The sequence below is a fragment of the Oxyura jamaicensis genome, chromosome 1, assembly GCF_011077185.1.
Source record: "Oxyura jamaicensis isolate SHBP4307 breed ruddy duck chromosome 1, BPBGC_Ojam_1.0, whole genome shotgun sequence".
NCBI lineage: Eukaryota > Metazoa > Chordata > Aves > Anseriformes > Anatidae > Oxyura > Oxyura jamaicensis.
The window spans coordinates 145271860-145293534 of record NC_048893.1 but is presented as its reverse complement, the minus strand read 5'-3'; the positions used below and the strand labels follow the sequence as shown (position 1 = coordinate 145293534).

The 21675-nt window shown below is 35.2% G+C and overlaps 1 protein-coding gene across 1 annotated transcript in view; it reads right to left on the bottom strand.

The window, feature by feature from the left end:
• FAM155A (family with sequence similarity 155 member A) overlaps positions 1 to 21675 on the bottom strand; it is a 515407-nt gene that overhangs the window by 21918 nt on the left and 471814 nt on the right. The window contains exon 2 of the mRNA XM_035318370.1: positions 5012 to 5183. Within this exon, the coding sequence (XP_035174261.1) occupies positions 5012 to 5183 (172 nt within the window). The remainder of the gene's footprint in view (positions 1 to 5011; positions 5184 to 21675) is intronic.

Below are 21675 nucleotides of genomic sequence, written 5' to 3'. Positions count from 1 at the left end.
TTCCTTCCACCCTTCCTTCCTTCCACCCTTCCTTCCACCCTTCCTTCCACCCTTCCTTTCAGACTTCCTTCCACAATTCCACCATTCCCTCTACCTTTCCACCCTTCCACCCTTCCTTCCTTCCACCCTTCCTTTCAGACTTCCTTCCACCCTTCCACCCTTCCGCCATTCCTTCTACCTTTCCACCCTTCCTTCCACCCTTCCTTCCACCATTCCTTCCTTCCATCTTTCCTTCTTTCCACCCTTCCTTCCTTCCATTCTTCCTTCCTTCCACCCTTCCACTATTCCTTCTACCCTGTAAAATTTCTTGGGGACAAATCACCAGTTCTATGTTGTTTTCTCATCACATGGACCTTCCAAGGTGAGATAAAACCTCTGGTATTTTTTCTTTTCACATTCTCCAGTGCACTTGTATTCTTTATTTTTTTCAGATTCCAACATCAAGAAATACCCTGTCCAGAAATAAAATAAACAAACAAGCAAACAAACAACATACGTGAGTTCTGTGTCCTACTTTCTTGTTATTTTTGTCGAGCTGGCCTGACATTTATTGCTTTCAAACAGATGAGCTCGGATTTGCCAGGAGCCGCTTTTTTCCCCCGCCTCCACTAGGTGGTGCTCCCCGACAATGCTCTCCACTGCGGCGGGAGGGGAAGGCGGCAGCCCGCAGCCGCCTCGCACGGCCACAGAAAGCAGCCCCAGCCTCCTACTCGGCGGAGGTCGGGTACCGGCGCTTAACCCTTAGGTGTACATCACCCTCTGCGTTGTTTAAGACATCAGATACAGCCAGCCATCACCGGTACACATTTTCCCGTGACTAGCTTTCCATGATTTATAGAAATGCTTTGTAGAAATCAGACCTCTGTCTTTCCATTGACCTAAATCTCTTCTGGATGTTAGAGGAAATAATCTGTTACCATGGAGAAGAGAAAAAGAAGGCCTTATTATTATTGCTGTGCCCTTATTGTTATTATAGAACATTATTAAATAATATCAGAATCCACTTTTTTTTCTCTTGTGTTTTCAGTGATAAATCATCCTATAAGCAGAGGATTCTTTCTTTCTTTCTTTCTTTCTTTCTTTCTTTCTTTCTTTCTTTCTTTCTCTGTCTTTCTCTCTTTCCATCTTTCTCTCTTTCTTTCTCTCTTTCTCTCTTTCTTTCTCTCTCTCTTTCTCTCTTTCTCTCTTTCTCTCTTTCTCTCTCTCTTCCTTTCTCTCTCTCCTTCTCTCTCTTTCTCTCTAACTTTATTTCTCTCTTTCTCTCTCTTTCTTTCTCTCTCCCCCTCTTTCTCTCCTTCTATCTTTCTTTCTTTTGCCCTCTTTTCCTCTTTCCCTTTCTTTCTTGCTTTCTTGCTTTCTTGCTTTCTTGCTTTCCTGCTTTCTTTCTTTCCTGCTTTACTTCTTTCTTTCCTGCTTTCCTTCTTTCCCTGTTTCTTTCTTTCCCTCTTTCTTTCTTTCTTTCTCCAGACAATATTTTATAATTAAGAGTTTCCCTTAACTAGCCAGCAAGTCCTGTATTAATTTCATGTGGGAAAAAAAAAAAAAAAAAAAAAAAAAGTACAGAATCTGAAAAAACATCTGTAACATTTCCCTCTGAGGGATACTGTCACTGTCAGGAGAAGCAGAGATATTCAAGCCTGATTTAAATGAATGTGGGTTTGTGGCAAAATACAGTACATGAGGAATCCCTGAATATAAAGTTTGCTTCTGCTGTGTTTCCTGTAAAAGCTCAAAATTGAATAGCTTCACAACGAAATTAGGAAGAAGGGAGCATCTAAATATCAAACAGAAATACTTTCGACATGGCCCTCATATTTATTTATTTATTTTGCCAATGAGTTTCACTCATCCCAGGAAAAGCAGAACCAGTAATGAGAAATTCCCAGAACATCTGCCAGAATGTAACTCACAAAAAAATGCAGTAGAAGATGTCCCTCAAGACATGTGGGGTCTACTTTTGGTTGCTTTTCTGCAAAAGGAGTTCAAGTTAGCTGTCATGCCACAAACTATTCTGAGGTAAAGTATTTTTTTCTACTGTTGAATGGGCTGCACTTTGCATTAAACAATTCTGTTTTTGTTAAGCTGCAAATAAATGTAATTCCTCAGTCCTATAGCAGATATCAGTATCTTTTCTCATTGTTCAGTGGAAAGATGTGACCTTACGCTGAACTGCTTGCTGATCAATAAAACGGTGCCAATGGGCATGTATTCCAGATAAAGTTTTAATTGCATCTTCATACATCTCCTCATCATCTTTTCATGCACACAACTATATAATGTCAACATGCTGACTTTTATGAGTTCACGGATATGAACTCTGCAATCCTGATGTTAAGGGACCTGATCTGAGAGGACAAAAAGTCCAATAATGCATTAGTGTACTGTGATCTGAGAATCATATTTATAATTATATCATAATTATATTTTAAATGCTTGCAATAATACCTTGGTTCCTTTGACATTACATGCACTCCTTGGGTGCCAATGCCTACTTAGGTTGAACTAAACAACTCTCAGCTCTGTTGATTACATACTTCAGACCTTCATTGACTGTAGTGAGAGCTTGTTCATAGAGTTTAAGCACAGATACCTACACTATTAAAATCTGCATTAAAATGTGTTTAATACTTCCCTGAATCTGCTTTTCATCCTAAACCCAGAGATATTGACTGTTAGTAATCTTTGCAAGGTCATTTTTGTATGTGTTTTATGAATGAATTTGGACTTGGAGATGTACTAGGAAAACAAAGAGGTGGATATGTATTTCTGAAGACATTTTCTATGATAATGATATCTTGCTCACTGTTTGTTCTTTTCCTTTGTGTATGTGTGCCAGTGTACACATGTGCAAATACATGGGCACACACATATGTATACAAGATGTAAATAAAAAGGTCGTCTCTCACTTCAGCTGTATTGTCCTTTTTAAACTGGAAAATATTTTTATTTGCTTCCTCTGCATGCATATTGGATGGCTGTTAATATTTATGAAATGCACTGAAGAGAAGTGCTAAACACCATTACCCTATTGATGACTACCAAATTGTAACTCAGCTTACATTTCATTACATTGTCTCTTACATATGTATGGGAATTGCTGGATTGTGTGCATTAGGCTTAATCTTCAAGAAGATATATAGTAAACATCTTGCTACCAGAATCTCCCTAAATCCAAACACAGGGTACACAGTGAAGTGAGTTTCCTCAAATATTATGCTTGCCTCTGAGGTGTCATAGAACATTTTTGAGGTTTTATATTATACTCTATTTTTAACTAGCTCACTTGGGCAACTCATTTATAATAGAAGTAGAAGTAGAAGTAGAAGCAGAAGTAGAAGTAGAAGTAGAAGTAGAAATAGAAGTAGATTAGAGTAGAACAGAACAGAACAGAACAGAACAGAATAGAATAGAATAGAATAGAATAGAATAGAATAGAATAGAATAGAATAGAATAGAATAGAATATTTCAGTGGGAGGGAACCTTCAAAGATCATTAGGTCCAACTGCCTGACAACTTCAGGGCTGGCCAAAAGTAAAAGCACATTACTGAGGGCATTATCTAAATGTCTCTTGAACACTGACATGGATGGAGCATCAATTACCTCTCTAGGAAGCCTGTTCCAGGTTTTGACCACCCTCATAATAAAGACATTTTTCCTAATGTCCAGTCTGAACCTCCCCTGGCTCAGCTTTGTGCTGTTCCCACTTGTCCTGTCACAAGTTCCCAAGGAGCAGAGACTGGCACCTCCCTTTTCTTCCTCTCCTCAGGAAGTCACAGAGAACAATGAGGCTGCCTCTCAGCCTCCTTTTCTCCAGATTAGACTATCCAAGAGTCCTCAGCCTCTCCTCACATGACACGCCTTCTACTAGCCTTGTTGCCCTTCTCTGGATGCTTTGAAGAACCTTATCAACCTTCTTATATTGTGGAGCTCAGAACTGCATAAGGTGAGGCTGCATCACTCATAATACAGAGGGACAATTGCCTCTTTTGATTAGCTGGATATGTTACATCTCATATACCCCAAAAAGCATATCAAGCTTTGTAGTGCAGCCCTAATTTAAGGTTGATTCTGTCTAATTGCAAGTATTTAGACCAGGCTGTCAAATAATATAATTGCTGAAATGCCTTTTGACTGATTTAGTTGGAATAGGGTGTCTAAATATTTTCAAGATTCTGAGTTGATACTATAGGCACCAGAAATATGTAGGTAACATTGATATAAACTTAAATTTTTTATCAATGAATCCCAGTCAGTCCTGAAAATAAATAAATAAATAAATACATGAAATGTGAAGTGCCTATGATATACTAAAGATAGTTCTTACCTAACATGCCCTCTATGGATGGATCATTCTGGGATAATATTTGAAACAGAATGGAATGTCAAAGGAACCAAACCATTTTATTAATCAATGCACAGATCTATATAAATGATATATTTTAAAAATAAAAATCCTTCCAGAATCTAATAGAGTCCAGAAAAGACCAAAAGATCAGTGCTTCACAGCAAAACATCTGATTCTTTCAGTTCTTGACTAGTGAAAGTCCTTTCCTTAGAGGTTTGCTATCCAAGAACTGCTGCAGCTGCACACTTCTGAATGCCACCCCTCAGATTCTTTGTTTATCTGACATAACAATATAGATTAACAAAGTTGAGTATACTAAAAATTGATTTTGCATCTCTCTCTCTCTCTCTCTGAATATTGGATAGCACAGAGCTGCTTTTCTCAGAGTTTTATAAAACACAGAACTACAGAAATCTTCCACCAAATTACAAAGCATAAAAAATAACCAGAAAAAATTCTTCTAGTAATTTTGTTTTTTAATGACTGTGGCAAGCTGTAGTTTAAATGTGCATACTAAACCTGGGCTCACATCCTAACACCTCTGAAAAATCTTTGTGATGAGGAATACCTTCAGGCTCTCATAGTTAATAGAGGAAACATATCCACATTCTCCTTCACAGTTAGACTTAAGAAAACAAGTGAAATTAGTTTTTGTATACTATACCTGTACAGATGAAACTTGATAGTCCTCCATAGATGACATCATCATTATCTGGTAATATAAAGGGACACCTCGTCTGAACCTCCAAACAGTATTGCTTGCAAGGAATTCTGTTGCTGCAGTGAAACTGTGTGACTTCAAAATACTGGGAACAGAGCCAGGCTTTGTAGACAGTCTGGAAAAAGAGAAGAACCAGAAGTATAGATGGATGACAACAGCACTGTCATTATTAGAACATACTGTACTGTACACCTACATTAATACTGCTTCTGAAATCTAATTTTAAGACACTCATTTGGGTAAACCACACTCTTAACATTTGACTATCCTCCCACTACAAAAATGAAAACTTCAGCCTAGTCATTTAAAAGCAACAGTCACTCAGGACTAGGTTAATGACAGTATTTTATATCAATGTGTAAACAGGTTCCTCTCTTAGATGCATATTTTTATTACATAAACATGCAGCACACTCCTGTCCCTATACTTTATCATATATAAACCATAATCTGAACCTCATTTGGGACTATTTTGGGAATACCTTACAATAAATAGTTTCATACTGGCCTCAAGCCAGCTCTATTATTTATATTGTCTAGTGCTAAGCTTTCCAGTTGCAATAGATGGTGCTGCTTCCCTTCAAATAAAACCCTATCCAGTCTACAGCATGTAAAACACACATTACAGTTCATGAACATGAACAACTGTCAACTTGGAGCTAAATTTGTAACAGTGAGATCCAATGTCTACTTCTGGGAGCAAAGAGAAACACAATAAAGATGTTGTCATCTGAAGCTGTGTCATCTGAAGCTGCACGGTTGTAGTGATTACCACTATTACTACTATTGGTATTTATAAATAAAAGCAAACTAAACATGTTGATTTTAGTTTCTTGTGTCTTTAAACAATGATCTTAATCAGAAGAATTAAACAACTATTTTGACACAGAAAAGCTTCACAAGTGATCATATAAAAACAGATTGGATAGAGGCTTATGGAGCTTTTATTTTCTATTTATCTTTCTTGAAGTGCATTATTTATTGGTTATATAGTTGTTATCTAGGCTGTTATATAATTAAAATTTACTTTCTGTATTCATTCAAAATATCCAAAAAGCTTACTAACAGCTTTATCATGGGCTCAAATAAAACATAAAAGTAGCTGGTTATTTTCCTTCTTTCTATAACTGTTCATAAGAAATAAAAACAAAACAAAACAAACAAACGAACAAAAAATCCCTTAGATTAAGTCTTCAAGCACCGAAAATTTAAATTCAAAAACTGACATTTAAAAAGAGCAAAAAGGAGCAATCTAGCAGAGGGTTTGGGTAGGTTTCAGCACATTTCCTCTCATCCATTACAATTTTTACTTGTGTCAGTAGTGGTTTAATGTGTATAATTAATTTGATTGTAGTAGTCCCAGAATCACAAAATTTTTATCTTACTTGTTTGCAGTGGTGGCAGGTGTGGGTAAGGTTGCTAGGTGATAAAGTAAAGCCTTTATCACTAATCTATGGCTTATGATTATCTCTTTATAGTAGCTTTTGCCTACTGCACTAAGTATAACAAGATTTTTTCATTACAAATTAAATTTTAATTGCTTACAGAGGGTTCTTATCCACAATAAATGATTAATGAGAAGGAGAATTAAATGGTGTGTGTATTTATTGTTCTTAAATAAACTCAATTTTAAACAGCAAGTGGTTTTCCCAGTATTGACTATATCTCCCCCTACACTTTTAATGCTTCAATTGCTATAATGATTGAATAAAATAAATGGTGTTTTTAGTTTATTTTCCTTTTTTTTTTTAATTAATTTATTTATTTTAAATATTTAATTACTTATTGAGCAAAATCTATTGGTTGAAGACAGGAACTCTGGCTTGGACAACAGATAACAGATAAATATTCACAGATGTTCCTTCCTGATCTCTAACAGTCTAGACCTGTCTATTTTGGATCTACCTAACATAGATAATAAGGTGGTTTATGAAACATATTTAATGAAGAAAAGATTTTTTAATTAAAATATATATTCCTGCTTTTTTTTTTTTTTTTTTTTTTTTTTTCCATGTCAATACTTCACACTTGCAACCTAGCAACCTAGCAAGCAAAACATCCTCAACTCAAGTATTAACAAAATATTCTTTCTTTCTTACATACTTTATGGAATGTTGAGACAGATAAATAACTTATTTCTGTAGTATGTCTCTATATACAGCTTAACTGGCACGTATGGGAAGTCTTTAAAATTACTTCAGCAAATTTTGGGTCATTGACAAAAGGTACAGAAGATCTTATTTGAGGACATAGGGACACTAAAACCTTTGTCTTTTCTGAGTTGGCATAATCTCTTTCAAAATACAGACTTCCTTTTTAGGGAAAAAAGCAACCCCAAAATCAAGAATTATAACATCTCTTGTAGCCTGTTAGAAACCACTTATCATACAAAAATGGTCATATCTAAGCACTGACAGGTGTGTGTGTGTATGTGTGTGGTCATACAAGAAAAGGTTGGTCTGCCTTATAAAGTCCAGGAAAATGTTCACCAATGAAAGTAGTACCTTGTTACTTATCTTCCAAGACTTTTATTTTTTTATTTTTTATCTTTTTTTTCTAAAGTCTAAAGCTTAAAAATACTGTATTTCAAATTATAGTTAACAGGACTTGTTCTGCACATGAAAATGTAGCAAAACTAGGAGCCAATGAAAAGTTCATAAATGCACATTTTTATGCACTATTTCCTTTATCTCCCATATGTTTTCTATTTTCTACTTCAGGATGATATGCATTGATTTTGGTTCTGATTGATATTATGATGCCATATTCAGTCTTCTTCTTTCCTCTTGCTATCTGCACTTTTATTGTCTTTCACTGAAGAGAGAAAAGATAGAAGGGTGAAGAGGAGAGAAGACCATGCATCAAATAGCCAGAGGCAGAGAAAGTCTTCCAGACTCCATATTACATTTTCTAGAGCAAAATTATTGGCCTTCCAAACCTGCACATTCTGAAGATTCAAGTCAATAAAATATGTCTTGGAGGGTCAAAGAAGGGTTGTGGCAGCAACAGACAGGATGGTCACTTTATGATATACTCAGTAAAAACAATACAAGCATACAAAACATACAAACAAAACCAAAATTAAACTTCCAACAAGAACTGAAATAAAATGAGTTAGAAGATTGGGAAAGATATACAAATTATAGAGAAAATATATGAACACACATTTACAGTTTTTTTACAAGAAACAAGAGAAAATCTTTAGCAATTTTCACACAAAATCAGAACTGCAGAAGATAAAAGCATAATTTTTATTACTAGATATTTTGTGAATACAAGACAAGGCACTATAAACAAACAGAAAAATATTACATTACATAGCTTTTGTATTTCTTAAATTTGTAATTTTCGCTACATTTTATGATCTTGTATATATGTCGCAAGCATATAACAATTTCAGCTGCTTTGAAAACCTTTGAAAAATCATAGTTGCTAATAGAAATCCGTCAGACTGATCTCAAAGGACAGAAAATATAATGTTTTTTTTTTTTTTTTTTTTTATATATATTTTTAGCGAGGAAAAGAAAATAAAGTACTCAGATAAATTGGATTATTGAAGCATCAGGGCAACCACATACACATATTAAATAAATGCATAAATCTAAATATGTATTATTTTTTACTATTAACAGAACTCTATATTTGATAGAGGTTCAGTCCTGGCTATTAGAGAAGACATAATGAAAAAAAAAAAAAAAAAAAAAGATAGTATGATAGAATAATTAGGTCATCTTTTATATACAAAAGATTATTATTATTATTATTATTATTTTTTTTCCTATAGGCAACTACTGAAAATTACACTTCTGGAAAAGTGCATGAATCAACACTGGATTTATGTATCTATATTCATATGCATGGGTGCCTACCCAGAAAGATCATAACCAAAATCTTTTTGTCATATTTAAGTAATGAATAATAACATGATAAATATATATATTATTAATTATTAATTAGGCAGACTAATTCACTATTTGACATTCATTTTATTTCTACTTTACAGATGTCAAGCCAAAGTCTGGAAACAGAAAAAATACCAACCATCCATCACAAATAACCAGTTTTAGCAAGACAAGAAATTAACACTTCACAAATAAACAGACAGTACAATGCATTTGCTTGTCAAATCATTACAGATAATAAATGGATTTAGGGTTAAGAGGAAGAAGGCAAGGTTGTTTGTGGGGAATTTTGAGATTCTAAAAGAGCACAGCATGTGCTTTTCTACCAGGACATCAGAAAGAACAGTTATTTTTGTCTCTGCAAGGGGAATAGCAGTCCAGATATTTTGTGTCTCTTATCATACATGGGGTAGACTGTGTCTTGGAGTAATTCTTTCTGGTACTGAAAGGCCATTGGACAGAACTTTTAGGTAAACTGTCAGAATTATTTGTCTACAGAGGAGCCAACAGTTGCCATCCCCAGTGTGCAGTATAGCTAGGTAGAGCACTATGTTGGCTAATCACTATAGTCACTATACTAGCTGCACAACCAGGCGAAATTAATTTTAATGCTGTGATTGATTTACTGAGAATGCAAAAACGATGGGGAGATAACGGTGTATTTGCTATTCATATACGCTCACAGTCTCTGTCTCTCCCTTTCATTCTCACTCATGTATACATGCACATTCTAAATAACCAAATTTCTGTCCAAACAGATTGAGTATATAGACTGAAATATCTGAGTCACACTGCATGAGAGGTATCAGCAAAGGAGAATGGAAAAGCTCAGTCAGTTTCATTCTCTATGGCTGACAATTCTTCTCATTTTTCAGGAGATGAATTCAGCTCTCTTCTGCCCCTCCCCCCTTGTTCCTGACTGCTGTTACCAGTACAGTCCTAAAAGAACAGTGCCAGATTTCCATGAAATGTCTGTTTAGCTATTCTCCATGAAAATTACTTAAAAAAAATATTACTGAACAAAAATTTGATGTTACTGGATAGATTGTCAAAATAATAATACAAAAAGGAATCTAGATATCATCATAGAGCTCCTAGCATATATATGTGGAGGATGGTGGGACAGAAAGAAAGTAGGAAGAGAGAAGTCACAACAGAAACTGTCTCTTGCAATAGTAAATTCTATGAATTTAATATACTTTGCTTTGCATTGATGTTTTGCTACCATATTTATTCCTCAGTAGGAAAATGAAGTCTTCAAACACAGAACAACTTAATAATTTCACATACCAGTTTAAAAGGAAAAGGCCCCTCATGAACTTCAGAGGCAGTCTGTTAATTGCCATTTTCAAACACATCAGGCAATTGTACCTTACTGAAAGAAATTTACCTTAAAGAAATTTACAATATTGCCTTAAGAGAGTGTGATACCAGTCCAGGTCAACTGCTACTAAAGCTCATGAGTATTTTGGGCTAAATTCTGTAGTCTTTTTGTATACTGAGGTGTACCTCAGACTGAGACTGACTAATCAATTGATTTTTTCAAGAACTTCCACAGAATAACTTACTAAGTAACTTGAGGTTTTTCAGCAGAACTGAACCAAGAAACACACTTTCTCTTTCATCCCAGTAGTCCACAGCCCAAGCTGACTCATTGACAACACCAATGAATAAGTAGTGTGCTGAGAAAAATCCCTTTTTCTCTTCACGTCAGCCTCAATTTTAGCATATGTAGTGGGTTTACGTGTCAAAGTTTTAGTAGCAGGGGGCTGCAGGGTGGCCTCTGTGAGAAGAAACCAGAAGCTGCCCCATGTTAGATAAGGGGCAGTTTCAGCTGGCTCCAAAAGGACCCACCATTGTCCAAGCCAACAAGCAATTTTTTTTTTTTATTTTATTTTTTATTTTTTTTTTTTTCTGCACCTCTGTGAGAGATTTAAGAGAGATTTAAGAAAAGGGACAAAAAACTGTGGCACAACAGCAGCTGGGAGAGTGAGGAGTGAGGAACAGCCCTGCAGACCCCAAGGTCAGTGAAGAAGGAGGGGGAGAAGGTGCGTAAGGCACCAGAGCAGAAGGGTGCTTAAGGCACCCCTGCAGCCTGTGGAAAGGCCCCTGGTGGAGCCGGCTGCAGCCCATGGGTTCCAAGACAGAGCGCATCTCCACACTGCAGCCTGTGGAGGAACCCACAGTGGAGCTGGTTGGTCTGACCTGAAAGAGTTTGTTGCTGCCTGTGGAGTACCCCCACTGGAGCAGACTCCGGGCCAGAGCTGTAGCCCATAGAGAGGAGCCCATGCAGGACAGGTGACATGGCAGGAGCTGCTGCCTGTGGGGGATCCAGGTTGGAGCAGTGTGCTCCTGAGGGATGGACCCCGTGGTACAGACCCATATCTGGAGCAGTTGTTGAAGAGCTAATGCCTGTGGGAAGCCCATGCAGGATCATTTTGGGAAGGACTGTGTCCTGTGTGAGGCACCCCGCACTGGAGCAAGGGAAGAGAGTGACCAGGAAGGAGCGGCGGTGGTGAAGTGCTGTAGACTGACAGCAGTCATCATTCACCTGCTCCACTCTGGGGGAGGAGGTGGAAGAAGATGGATGGGGATAAGGTGGTTTTAGTTTGTTTTAATTGTTTCTCACTTCTCTAGCTTGTTAGTAATTGGTAATAAAATTATTTAATCGCCCTGTGCAGAGTCTGTCACAATAATTGTTGAGCTATCTCCCTGTCCTTATCTCAACCCTTGAGCCCTTTTCATCATATTTCCCCCCTTTCCCTTTGAGGAGGAGGAGTGAGAGAATGGCTGTGGTGGAGCTCAGCTGCCCAGTTGGGTAAAACAACCACAGCATATGATTTTCTGCAGTCAAAACTAGCCTTAAAGATTTTCATATGCAACATGTTGCCTATATGCAATGGGTGATACCTTCTTTGCATGCCAAATCTCTAAATATCTGCCTAATTCACAAATTCACAGAGCTATGAAAGTATGAATTATTTAAAAGCATTATATGTGCATTTCAAGTTAGGTTATATGCTTAAATTCATTTTTTTTAAAAAAAATATTATTATTATTATTTGTTTTAACTCAGTGAATTGTTGCCTATTCTGTGGCATTACCACAGTTGATAAAGTTGTCTTTTCTAGTTTCCATCTCAGTCTATGATTTTTTTTTTTAATTTAAAAATAATATTTATTATTAGTAGTTTTAAGTAGTGAAAAATAATCAGTGGTTAGTATTATTCTGGAAAACCTTCTAAGACTTTACTTGCCCAAATAAATACTTCCGTTTGTCCACTCAGAACACATCCCAAACATTGGCCAAACAAAGATATCAAAGACTATACAAGAAATAAGGTGATTAGATCTTAACATAACTGTGGATTTCATGACAATGAGAAACCTCAGAAGAGCCCACACATTTCTTTTTGTGATGAAGTTTTTGCTGTAAATTTTACCTTAAATCTTATGCATGCTGTACATCAGGGAAGTAATAGCTACTGTCTCACCTACCGACTAATCCATTGTCTGTACAGTGCAGTCTCTGAAAAGCTTTTTACATTTGGATCACCAGGGTATTATGTGTTAGTTTGAGTGACAGTGCCTCTTTAAGAAACACATGGGTCAATCTCAGAGCCTGCTTTGTGCATCAGGACCTGAGATGTCATGTTTTACAGAGATGTCTTTTAGATAGCTTATGCGTGCATTTTACAGACTAAACAACCACAATACAGATGGCTAACTGGCACAAGATCTGATTAAATCTGACATGGGTAGTGTTATGAATATGATCTCCCCTGGGAATTCTGTCAGTTTTGAGCAGTAAGGACTTCAGGAAAACCGCATTTTTTATGTGTTTTATGGATAGCCTTCTGCCCATGAGAGCTGTGGGATTGCTGGTGACATTTCTCTTCTACTAACCTTCATTCTCAGTTCTGCTCTGAATAGGACTGGCTAAGCACACAAGTAGAGCAGAAATAATGAGTTGGTATGATAACAAGATGAAGACCAGACTTTGCAGGATGGTTTCACCAATGAGAGTCAGTGGTACAGTCAGGTGATTAAATATTACTTGAAAGCATATAACAAAACAGAGGTTTTGGAATATGTGGATGGTTGAGAGTAAGATAATGATACTTGATATACTATATAATAATTCCTGAATTAGTTTCAATTGATGAAAATAGCAATGTAAAAAAGGTTTTATTGCAACAAATCAAACAATTTTGACTGGTGTAATACTATTTTTCATCAAGGTTCAAACATTTCTTTTTACAGAAATTGTTGTCTTTCTGTTTATACAGACAAATGTTGTTCATTAAACATTGGTTTAAATACAGATCATGCTCTTTTGTATTTCATTACATTAGTACATTCTGCTTTGTGGAACAGTTTGTTTGTAAATGCACACAAGCATTTTTTTTTTTTTTGATTTCTTTTTATCAGATCCTGAATGAAAATAGATTAACAATCTGATTTTACTATAGAACAGACATTATATTTTCCAGCTATTCCATTCTATGTGCATTTTTTTAATTCCATGTGTTAAAACAGTGCAGTAGGAAATGAGAATGTCTGTTTTATATTATGAAAACTTATGCCTGAAATTTACAGTAATTGGGAACAAACACAGCTGTTTGGTGGGTATTTTGACCTTTGTTCTTATTTATGTTTTATTATAATTAATGCCTTCTGTATCTGCATGTTTGAAATATCAGAAGATAAATATAATAATGTCCATCTAGAAGATCTTTATGCCAGTGAATGAAAAGTATTATATTAAGAGACAAAACCTATTAGTGTTTCAAAATGATGGTAAATTAAATAGCTAAACTTGTTTCTTTCCTATTTAGGATATTAAAATTTCATATGAATCTCATATGAATAACATAATTTGAAAGACATGCATACTAGTTTACTTGAAGATAGAGGACAGGTAAATCAAGGCTAAAATTTATTTGCCAGGACACTTTTTATCTCAGCTTAACTTTGTATACTACATAACAAGATTTCTTTTAACCAAACACAAATGAGAGGAATGACAAACTTCTTTACTCATATCTTTGTTGCTTATATTGGAAAAGACAACAAGAGAAATGCAGATATGTCATCTACTAATACAGATAGGTTGCTTTCATTATGGAGAAATTATTACAGAGGAGATGGCATCAGTGCCTCCCCATCACTTTTGTAACCCTTAAGAAGAAGTTAGACACAGATATAGGGGAAATCTGACAAAATAAATTAAGGTTCTGCAAGGTATAGATATTGTGCAAAACCCAGATCTGCTAGCCCTATCTTTCTGATGGTTATCCATCCAACCAAATGGGTTCATCATAATGATTAACTTCCCTTTTCTATAATATCCTCAAACCTTAACTCATCATCTGTATTAGTATTCACTCTTAGCTTTTCCTTAATATTGCAAATAAACTTTATTTGGAACATCATAAACATCCCTTTGGGTGAAGAAACTGGAGATTAAATAACTAATTATAGATATAAGTAGCCTAGTAATAAATAAATAAATAAACAAATAAATAAATAAATAAATAAATAAATAAAAAGGGGATACTAGCCTTTGATTTTGAGAGTTTAATAGTCACCTACTCAGACAATATATTAAAATGTACAAACCAGGAGATGCGATTATAATAAAACAAATGTGCAATCCTTAAAGTGTCTGATCAGCTCCTCTGGAAGATCTTAGGACCACTGACTTCAAGTCAGTTTGCAATGGGCAGGGGCCTGTTTTAACATTATACTCAAAAAATATCTCTGAATTCATGGACAAAATAACTTGTCATGGTGAAAAGTCTTTGTGTTCAACTGTGCTCTCCACCATTATTAAGGTGATGATACTCTATATTAATCAACTCAACATGATGCTATTCAGAAGATTGATACTGCTGGCTAGCAGTGTATGCAGGAGGCCAAGACAATCTCTCTTTTTATATCCCTTGCTTCCTCAAATTAAAAACTTGACTTTTTCTGCCAATGAATATCCAGTGTTCAGAAGAGACAACCCTTATGGGCCCAGAGGACCTCTAACCAGCTTGCAACAGCTGCTAAACATTTCTGGAGCTGTCAAATGCTCTTATGCAGAGAAATAGCTTCCTATGCCTTGAATTTCTCTTTCCATTTAGAACTATACCCTTTTCAGGCATAAGACTTATTCAGCTTTGGTGCTGAATTTTCATTTTGATCATGCAGACAGAATTCTGTCTAAATCGCCTACATAAGTTTATTTTGATGTTTATTTGAAACTTATTTTAAGATTATTGTTCTGCAAATTACCTAGAGACTAAACAGGTTGGTCTTTCTCTCTCTCTCTCTTTTTTTTTTTTTTTTTTTGTTATTTTTTTGTTATTTTTGAACCCAAGAACTAATCTGGTGATGCCACTGCACTATTGCCACTCTCAGAGTTCTCAAGTTGTCACACATCTTTCCCTTGCTTTTAATATATATTTTGTCATAAAGCCTTCAGATTTACATGCTGTTGTTTTGACCTGAATGTAAGACAACCAAACAGGGTGAGTGTCTGAGCCTAAAAGCTGTTGATGGCAGGTTCTCCTTTTTTGCTTACACATCTCTAATTTGAAGTCACACAGATGCATCAAAAACTGACTTTAACCCAGGTAGCTGAACCTTGCCTGAGAGGGGGCATATATTGGGGGATATCTATGGGAGGGAGGTGAAGACATTTTAGTCAGATCCCTGACATCAGCTTTTGATCATGCACATCATGCAGCTGATAGATCATATTTTCTGTGAGAGCACAATAAGCACTGCAGGGTCTCTTTACTATGGGCTCTTCAAGGCCATCACTAGCAGTAGCTGATGAATGTAAACTAATCCCATCATTCCAAAGCTCTTGAGGCTGATCTTCTACTACCAAGTCTCAAATCTCATGATCTAAGACTAAGGCTTTCTCAAAGTGGTACCTATCTCATACTGTCCTGGGGAGAGCCTGATGGATCCCCTCTTCCATCTGCATCAGACATGACTGGTCTGGAACACAAAATCAGGTAGAAGTCAAAGATTTATCTTGTCTTCAGAGGAATCACTATTCAATATCCCATCTTTATATTTGTTTCTTCTAACTGACCAAGAATCAAGATTAATTGGCTTAAAGAGGTAAAGATTCATTGCAAGTTTGGAAGATATAAAATATGTATTATATTTAAACTAGTTTTTTCTTTTTTTCTTTTTCTTTTTTTTTTCTTTTTTATTTTTTTAAAAAAGGTAAGTCTAGATGTTTAGATAATCAACCAAACATTTCTAGTGTTAATGGTGCTTGAGAAATTCTACTTCTGGAAAGTAGAATAGAAAACATCTATTTTACTTATGTGGAGTGTGTTTGCCTCATTCAAGTGGACAAGATATGAATAATACACAGTTCTATTCACTTCCTATATGCTTCCTTCCTTTTTTCTTCATTTCCTTTTTCTTCTGTTGTGTTTCAGAAATGCAAATGTTTACTTTTCCCAATCTGTTTATATGTTATCACTGGACTAATGTGTTCTCACATACGGGGACTTGGCAGAGCTTGGAAAGAAAAAAAAAATAGGTTTAATTTCTCCAAACATTGTAAGAAGACCCAAGAATTTCTCTGTGATTCCTTCTGAAAAGGGGCCACGTTTCAGTGTTAGCATATGCTTCTACAAAAGAAATAGCTGATTTTAATAGTATATACAATGTATATGACACTTTTTATCTTCAAAGGGCCTGTCTAATACCAGGATTAATTCTGTATACTTAATCCAGGGGAAACGTTTTTGGTTTATATCAGTCTCATAGGGATATCTGAGGTGAAAATTACAAGACAAATCACACTAGGGATCATTTTCAGCCCACAAAAATATACTTATCCAGTGGCATGATGAGTGTGACACTAGCCTGTGAGTGGCTGTACTAGCTGCTGTCTCCATTAAGAGAAGTAGCCCTAGCCTTTGTTTTTCCTCTGCCAGATTCCCATAATCTTTAGTAATTTAAAACATACTTTTGTATCTGAAATCTCAAAATGTTTTACTGTTCGATGTAATAGCATTGTGGGAAACTGAATAAGACACTACCTTGTAATGTGCCGTCCTTGCTACAAAGCTCCTTCTATTTGGTCTCATTTGATTATATGATGCTATCTCAATTTCAAATGTTTTGTCTAAACTTTTATACTGTTGTTATGCTATATTATATATTATTCTTATACTAATACATTAGACAGTAATATCAATTTCATTTTAATTGTAACTAAAACATGCCTGCAGAGGTATTCTGTTAAATATTGTGTCATCTCAGGGAGAATCATAGCATTTTGGACTGACTGTTTTTCACATTTCATTTGTATTCCTTTGCTGATTGGTATGCAATAACGACAACCAAAAAGATACTCTCTCTTCCCCAGTGATATTGCAGAAGTGCAATATCACTGCAAACATGCAAACATGCAACTGAAACAAAATGAGCTTGTAATTTATGCACTAGATCACTATCAGACTACTTGTATGGCATTGTATTTATTTAACTTTGCCATCACAATAACTTGTTTGTGCCCTTTTTCTTTTCATAAAGGTTTGCCAGAGTTATGCAACACTTATATTTCGGCAAGCTGTTTTAAAGGGAACTTTTTGTATTTGAACAAAGGTGTTGTTTGTTCCCAGATTTTCAAATATTTACTTCATTGCAGTTTTTCTTAGATGATCTTATGTGCTATATGGGGTCAAGTCTGTCTGCAACTATCTGCTGACACATCTAACAATTTACATAGGTCACTAACATCAGGAGAAAATTGAGATGCAGAGATTTGCCCTTCACATTTATTTTTATTTGTTTTTACTACAGTTTTTTCAGCAAATAAAAGATAATGTTGGAATATTAACATAGAGTTTAAGAATTAAACACCAGAAATAGTGAAAGTTATACAGTCTGCCATAGATTATAATAATACATAATACATTAGGTGATTTGAGAGTAGAAAATATTCTAGCTTATATTTCAGAATGATTTCCTGAGTCATCCATCTCTGTCAAGTAAGCTACAGACATATTTAAAAGCTAATAAATTGGTTATGGCAATAATTAAAAGTAGAATAATAAAATAAACTGAAAGTAGTCATATGAGAAAGGCTAATCTGACTGATTTCTGCAAAGGTAAATTCTCTCTCTAATGAATCCATATTATTCCTGAGTATAAAAATTAAAATGTGATCCTGGTGACAATTTATTTAGACCCTCAAAAATCTATTAACAAGATCTATAAATAAGGTAGGTAGTAAACAGATTATTATTGCTTGAGAGAACTATACAGTCACATATATAAACTGAGTAAGGGGAAAGAAGGAGAGGAAAAAAAAAAAAGAATCAAATTTCATCAGTACAAAAGATTAAAAACAGGTTGTCACATTTTCATATATGTTGTTTTGTTTAGTAATGTATTAATAAATTAGAAACGGCTAGACAAATAATCAAGTGTGCAGAAAGATTAAAAAAAACTTAAGTGAAAAAGGACATTCAGAACTTCATCTGAGTTGAAAATGTGCTGAATGGAGAGTGAAATTTGGTGCTGAAGAATTTAAAGAAATAAACCTTCCAAAAGTAAATTTGAACTACTTATATACACCAAGAGGGATTTTATATTCAATATATGAATTGAATCATATCATCAAATCAAAATAACATCAAATCAAAAAGGAGGGGGGGAGGGAATTGTTTCTGTCCTTTGATTTTTTTTTTATGTTTATGTCTGAAAAAGACAACAGATGGATGCACAAATGTTGGGAAATGACATAGAAACAGTCTTCTACACACTCAGCTGGAATAGTCTACCCAGAAACAAGCAATCCCACCTCAAAATAGAAGCATAACATTAGAAAAAAATAAATAAATCAAACAGGAGTCTCATGACTGGAAACTCTGAAGAAAGATTGAAAGATAAGTTAGTGAAACTTCAGAGGGACAGGGAAACTTCAGTGGCAGGATCTATGAAATTATGAGTGTGATGATGGATGATTTCCTTATCTTTGTTATATGTCCTAGAATGATGGGGGATTTAAAATAAATAAACAAATAAATCCCCGCCCCCCCCCCTTTTCCATGTCATGCTTAGTTTGACATTCATTACAACATTTTCATGAGAAAAAGAAAGTAAGATTCAAAGAGTGCTCTTTCTAAAGTAAGTCCATATTTTTCCTCGTATATGTAATAGAGCAAAAAAGATTTTTGTTGTCCTTCAGAAAGCAAACCTGTGCCCACAGTAGATACTTTGTATATGTGGACTGGCTTTGAAGACTTTGCAGACATTTTTCACTTTTGAATATATATAAAGGCATTTATACTTTAGGAGAGATACTGCACTAGATACTTAAAATACAGGTGTATACAAGGTGGCTTGGATACTTGTTAGTGAATCACAGAATCACAGAATAGTCTAGGTTGGAAGAGACCCCCAAGATCACCGACTCCAACCTCTGACCTAACGCTAACAAATCTTCCACTAAACCATATCCCTAAGCTCTACATCTAAATGTCTTTTAAAGACCTCCAGGGATGGTGACTCAACCACTTCCCTGGGCAGCCTATTCCAGTGACTAACAACCCTTTCAGTAAAGAAGTTTTTCCTAATATACAACCTAAACTGTGCTAAGAGAAAGAGTATTAGTATAAACAAACTCTTTAAGAAAATCTTTCAGATTTAAAGATTAGGAAACGTCTGTGCTGTTTCTTATTCTGAACTTTCTGGCTTCTTCATATGCAGGATCTATTGTCAGCTGCTTTGGAAAGAAGACTCTGGATTGAATGACTTACTGATAAAATCCAGTATGGGATAGACTGTTGTCCTGTGGACAGTGGCTTTTTAGGGAATTACTTCTAATATCATCTCATAAGCAGAGTGAATACATCATGTCTCATTTTCACTGGTGTTTGCCCTGAAGCACACAACAGATTCAGAAAGCTTTGTTAACTTCTAAGTCTTGTTGACTACGCACCAGACACACAAATTCTCCAAAGCCAGGGAAAACCATATGAAAGCATTGGAAATGCATAGTCCAATTTGCTTATTTGTTTAATAAAATGAAAAAAGGCAAGAAGAGATGTGTTTACATATATTACATTGGAAAAGGAGAATTTAAATATTTAATAAAAAAATCCTGAAGAATAAATTACAAATGAAAATTGATTAGTGTTGTTATAACACAAACTCTTAGTGTAGACCCAGGTCCTCTAATTCCCTCAGTTCTCTCCATGATGACTACAGGTGAACATAAATACAGGCTATTCTTAAAATAGCTGGAACTCCACACACCTTTGTGCTAGGTGTGCATTCCTGCTACCACCCTTGTACAGACAATATTAGTGCCTATGTTAAGGCAGACCATGTCTTCTTTACTGACTTAATTTTCAGTTGAGTAAGACCTGTGATCCATTCATGTGAAATGAAAAGCTGGGAGAAAAAAAAAAAAAAAAAAAAAAGAAGTCTTATTTTTTTTGTGGAGGCCTGTGAATTGGCAGATTTAAAGTGACTAGTGACCACTGCCTTATGGACAGCTAGAGCACCAGAGGTTCAGAGCATATTTCCTGTGTGATATCTGCATAGCAATGATTGAAGAAGAAAAGAATGCATAAAAACATCAAAAAGTTAATCAAAATGATTTAATAGCTATAGATTTTTTTTCCTTTTCTTTATTCTTTTTCCTTTTTTTTTTTTTTCTTCGTTTCACCAGAGGCATTAACATCTCTTTACTTAAAATTAGGCCACTTGTTATTTTTGACATTTAATTCTCTGTTTGGAAGTTTAGATACTTTAAAACTTTCGAACATATTTCTATTTCTAAGTTTTCACTGTCATTTTGTGATGATTTTTGTTCCTTAATCAAGCCCTGTTATGTCTGCTATGACTGTCACAATGCATCTTTCCTAAATGCACTCAGTACAGTAATTGCAGGTCTTTCTTTGCTACACTGTGACCTAGTTAATTATCCTTTTATAAAGCTATATTTCTTCTCATATTGACAGGTTTTATTCTTTTTTTAATGAAGATGCCATCTTTATGAATATCAAAGACATCTTGGAAAGAGTACTGGCATTTTACTCTGTCAAACTTCTCTGTGTACAGTGGTATTTTGTGCAATATATATATAGGAAAAGAGCACAGAGACAAAGTGTTTTTTGTTGTTGTTGTTGTTATTTTTGTTGTTGTTTTTCCTGTGGACATCTTCTCTTCTTCATGCTGGGAATCTTACCATTTCTAACAACAATCCTTACGATGGCAAGCCTGTGTGTCTTCTAAAAAACTTCTCTTTAGCAGAATAAAAAATAATACATTAAGCCTCTGTGCTCCTCTGCCTTTAAAGTTCTAATTTCCTTCAGAGTTTGTTAATCTCAAAAACCAGCCTAAGACGTCTATTTTTTGGGGGTGATTACAGTTCTACTGATTGAGATACAAAATCCTTCATCTAGGCTGTGAACTAACTGTGTGACATGATAATTCCTGAAGATCCATTCTCATGAATGCTAACAAGCGACTTGGAAACCTCATAAATCTCCTGTCTAAATTTTTTTTCCTCTTAATGACTTATTTATGCTAAATTAGTTTTGAAATACTATGCTGTGTTAGCTGTATTTTTCCTCTTCCTCTTCCTCTCTCTCTTCTCTTCTCTTCTCTTCTCTTCTCTTCTCTTCTCTTCTCTTCTCTTCTCTTCTCTTCTCTTCTCTTCTCTTCTCTTC